Source organism: Stomoxys calcitrans, chromosome 4 (assembly GCF_963082655.1).
Source record: "Stomoxys calcitrans chromosome 4, idStoCalc2.1, whole genome shotgun sequence".
Taxonomy (NCBI): Eukaryota; Metazoa; Arthropoda; class Insecta; order Diptera; family Muscidae; genus Stomoxys; species Stomoxys calcitrans.
Window position 1 is genome coordinate 162,836,377 of NC_081555.1, and position 4,621 is coordinate 162,840,997.

The 4,621-nt window shown below is 33.9% G+C and overlaps 1 protein-coding gene across 1 annotated transcript; it reads left to right on the top strand.

Moving 5' to 3' along the window:
* Nucleotides 1–2,015: 2,015 nt before the first annotated feature.
* Nucleotides 2,016–4,225, top strand: LOC106086831 (uncharacterized protein C18orf19 homolog A). Its single transcript, XM_013251645.2, has 3 exons — nt 2,016–2,639; nt 3,179–3,324; nt 3,418–4,225. Exons 1-3 carry the CDS (start codon nt 2,137–2,139, stop codon nt 3,597–3,599), a joined length of 831 nt encoding a protein of 276 aa, XP_013107099.2. The 5' UTR covers nt 2,016–2,136; the 3' UTR covers nt 3,600–4,225.
* Nucleotides 4,226–4,621: the final 396 nt, after the last annotated feature.

The following is a 4,621-nucleotide window of genomic DNA, read 5'->3' on the forward strand; positions in this document are numbered from 1 at the left end:
ATTCAATGACGTCGTCCTGCATTTAATTTCAATGAATTATTGTTTTGCAGACTTCCGTAAAGTTGTAGCCATTTTGGGCCTAACCATAACTAGGAAAGAGCTTTCACAAATAGCATACAGATGTTAAACATTACGAAGACTAGAAATTGGGTCTGAATTCGAAAGACCGTGACTAGAACAACACTAACTTACGCCTCGGTAATAAGGTGGAACCCGTTGAAGAAGAAGTATAACATAGTGACATTACAACACGTTCAGAGAACTCATTGTCTTAGCATAGGCTGGGCGATGCGTACCATGCCTACTGCAAATGTTCTATAGACATATAGATTTAGTGACTACAAATATGAGACTTCGGGGCATACGGTGTGGTTATTGAAAAGGAGCAGTTCATACCATCGCGAATACATTGAGGGATGTATGGGAAACCTGACTGGCTCATCGGAATCAGCCGATTTTTTAAAGGAAAAAAACAGCTGAATTAGAAAAATTAGCGAACTAATCGAGGACGAGGAGGATTCATTCGCCAAATTATCGAAACAAGCTGATTTTATAAAAGGAAAAGAGATGATATAAATAAATTGGCGAACAAATCGAGTGACAAAATGTTAGTGGTCTAGACAGTAACAGTCTTAAAGTGTAAGGAGGACATTAAGCGCAAGCTTCTTCGTTTGGTTGCCGTGTCAAAGCCAAGTAAAGAGGAACAAGTCGGCAAAAAACATAATGTACGTGTAGCACTGTGGAACCGCGAAATGCGAAAAAGGTAGAAAATTATCCTTATACGGAGCTGAAGTGTGAAGGAAGGAAGGCACATTGGGGGTACACTTAAACGGAAAGTGATAGCGCATGTATGACATTTGGGGAAGATGTTCAAGCATTTTCTTTATCAGTGTCCGGCATACCAGACTTAACTCGACTTAGGGCCTTAGAATGGAAAACGATAAGGGCTCTGAGTTCCTGTCATACATTTTCTTCAGAGCAATTTTTTATCATTTAAAGCGTACAACAAACCAAATACTGGTTTAGGCGTATACCTTAAGTAATAAAATCTGCTTCCCGCAAATAACATAACCACGTTAATTTTTTTGTTTTTTTTTTTTTTAATATTGTTAAAATTTTTTATTTTAATTTTGTCTAAATATAAATATAAATATAAATAAACACATAGATTTTTTAAATTTGAATTTTCATTAAAAATTTCTTCAATTTCGTTTTCATGGAAATTTTAGGATAATTTTAATTTTCATGTAACGTTTTTTTAAATGCATTACAAAAAATGTTATTGTTTAATTTTAGTTTAAACTTTTGACGAGCTTTTACTTTTCTAGAAATTTTCACCAATTTTTTTCTTAATTTGATTTTTATAAAAAGAAATCTTTTTCATAAATTTGTATAAACAATTCGGCATAACGTTATTCATTTTCGCCAGAAATCGATTTTCATAGCAATTTTTATCGACATTTATTTTTAATAGAAACTTTCGTCAAATGTTCATTTCATCAAAAATTTTGTTAAAATTTATTTTCTTTTAAAAATTAAATTTAAAATTTCGCCGAAATAATTTTTTATTTTTTTTTTTTGTCGGACAATATCCTACAATGGAATCTAAATAATATTTTAATACAAACAAAGAGAGCGCAAACAGTCATTTGATTTTCATAGAAAATTTCGTCAGCATTAGATTTTTATTGAAAATTTAGCCAAAATTCAATTTTAAATAAAAAATTGTCGCGATTAATTTTTATAAACATTTTCGCTGATGCATGATTTTCTAGAAAATATTTTTTTTTATTTTATTCGCATAAAAATTGTGGTCGAAACAATACCTCAATCTACATTTTCATTCGAGGATACTTTTCCACACAGAAAAATTTTGAAATGTTGTAGTTTTCCTACATGTATTTAAAATATGTTCGCTATCAAAGTTTTTCTCAAAGGTCTTTGATTTTGGTTTACCTTATTTAGTATACCCCAACACACTTTATGCTGATTTGAAAACTATATTAGGTGGCAACATTGTCATCTGTCACTTTGTAACAGTTCGTCGTATTATTGCAATAATCATGAAATAAACATCGTCGTGAAAGAAACCAATAAAATTTTCAACAACAGCTGCCTCCGAACAAATCGGACAATATGAATACGCTCAGATTTCTAACCAATGCCGTAAGAGGAAGCAACAATACAATTGTATACCTGCAAAAGCAACTCCTAAAGCAGGAACACCTAAAACGTGCAGCTCACAATTATGCGGCAACAGCAGCGATATTCATACGTAACACCAATGCCGGTAATAGCAGCAAGAGGCGGTGGGAGTGTAATCTATTGCCTCTAAATACATTTTTCCCTCAAAACCAAATATGCTCCACTATCATCACTTCAAAATTTCATTCAATTGCATCTGCCTCAAGACGTAATTTAAGCACAAAGAAATGTCCAGATCATACCAACAAATCGGACACCAAATCAGCTGTGGCTGCAACAGAGTCTGCGAATGATGACATTTTCGGTGAAGCCTCCAAGTTGGGCCTATTTGCCAAATTCAAATTGATGTACAAAATGTATTGGTATGTTTTGATTCCCGTGCATGTTGTCACATCGGCCGGTTGGTTAGTTGGTTTTTATTACTTATCACAAAGGTGGGTATCAAAAAGTTAATTGGATGTATACTCACACGTACAAGTGTTATTTGTTTGTATTATTTAAAGTAGAATGTGGTTTACCAATACGCATTACGTGTATGTTGAAAGGAAGGGAGCGGCGAGGATTTGCTGTTTCAAGGCCAAACAATTTAAAATTTCATTCTTTGAAAGCAGTCTAAAATGTGTTATGATTAAACTCAAAACTGCCCCTTACCCCTTTTGCATATATCAATTCACAACGCCTAACGTTTATTGATTAAATTAAATGTGCATTGCGATTATCGAGGGCCAGTGATTCTCTTTTTACCTATAGCAGAATCTGTGAGAGGACGGGTGGAACCGACTTACAAACTGAATGCCTATGATACTCTATATGACAGGGCGACCTATTGGCCAATAAATTACCAATGGTCATCATGTTCCGGTGGACGATTCTATAAAGCCGAAAGACCTTGCTTCAGCGCTGTGGAGTCAAGGTTTTGGAACCGGAGTTGTGTGCAAATTTCTCTAAAACGACAACTTCTTTTTCTTTTCAGTGGAGTCGATGTAGCAGCTGTACTTCAATACCTGCACTTGAGTGAAACAATCATTGAAAAAGTGCAGGGATCCAGTCTCGGTCATTGGGCTATAGCATATCTATGCTACAAGGTGGCAACACCATTGCGCTATGCTATCACTCTTGGTAATGGCTAGTTAAAAAGTATTTTTTTTTTAAAAAATTCCTGTTGTAAATATAAAAATTTAACATTGTTCTCTTTTTCCAAATGTTCTATAGGTGGCACCACAGTCTCCATTAAATATCTGGTACAACAGGGCTATATTAAACCCATGCCCACTAAGGCCCAATTCATACAAATGTATGAAGACAAGAAGGCGCAGCGGGCTGCGGATAAAGCAAGTAAAGATAATGCCTCGACCTCTTCAAATCCACCACAACATTCACAAGAGCAGAAATGATTGTTTCTCCAACACTACAAATTAAAGGCAAATAAATTGCTAAGATTTGTGGTGTCTAAAAAGTGAGATTAAAGAAGTTCTACAACAAAATTTTTGTTACCGTAAAAACATATGATGATGAAGATGATGATGGACGAACGATCATTATGACGAACAAGGACATAATTTTGTTCCCCACCTATATTTAATTTTTTCAAAGAAAAAGTCCCCTTCCCATATTCACCCTATCTTGTTGCATGATTTTTAGTTGGTTGTTAACAATTCTGGAATTTATTTTCGCTTATACAGAATGTTACGATTCATTTTTGCTTGGGATATATAATTTTTGTATTTTTTTATAAACCCCCCGAAAATGTAAACTATCATAAAATGAACAAAAACTAAATCTAACAATGCTTAAAAAGTATGAATATATTAGCCTACGCCTATAGTCATTCCTACCAAGTTCAAGTTTTCTTTTGTGAGCCAAATGGGAATGGTGATGGCAATAATAAAATGTAAAATACCCTTAACATAGACTTGTTTGCTTGTAACTCTCTTTGTAAGCTGTTAAGTTTTATATAACATTGGAATAAAAAGTTATATTGTTACTAAAAATATCAATATCGCGAAAAACTGTAAATCAATTGAAACTTCTATTAACTTGGTTAATGAAATTTTAAATGTGTAATAAAAATCAATGAATCTATAATAATAATAACAATAAAAATGCAATAAGTGTTAAAAAATTAACAAATGGTTTATATACATTTTATTTTACAGTAAAAATATAAATGGTGGCCTTAGGGGCAGATTAACCCAATTACCAGGTTGGTGTTGTTATAGCAGTATGTTGTACCATGAGGCGGCTGCCTTTAATATTGAAAGACTCCATTGGGTTAATCCGGTACGTACAACCGGCTACTATGGGATTGAACCCAATTACTATAAGCAATACTAGTCACACTCGAATCAGAGAACTAAATCCATATAGCAATCCCACGTCGGCCGGGTGTTTTGCGTACTGAATTGGACCGATTAAG

Excerpts from the sequence above, each read along its gene's own strand:
- LOC106086831 (XM_013251645.2), top strand. The coding sequence starts at position 2,137 with ATGAATACGCTCAGATTTCTAACCAATGCCGTAAGAGGAAGCAACAAT. Across the intron at positions 2,640-3,178 it reads TTTTATTACTTATCACAAAG|TGGAGTCGATGTAGCAGCTG; the intron begins GTGGGTATCAAA and ends TTTTCTTTTCAG. Across the intron at positions 3,325-3,417 it reads GCGCTATGCTATCACTCTTG|GTGGCACCACAGTCTCCATT; the intron begins GTAATGGCTAGT and ends AATGTTCTATAG.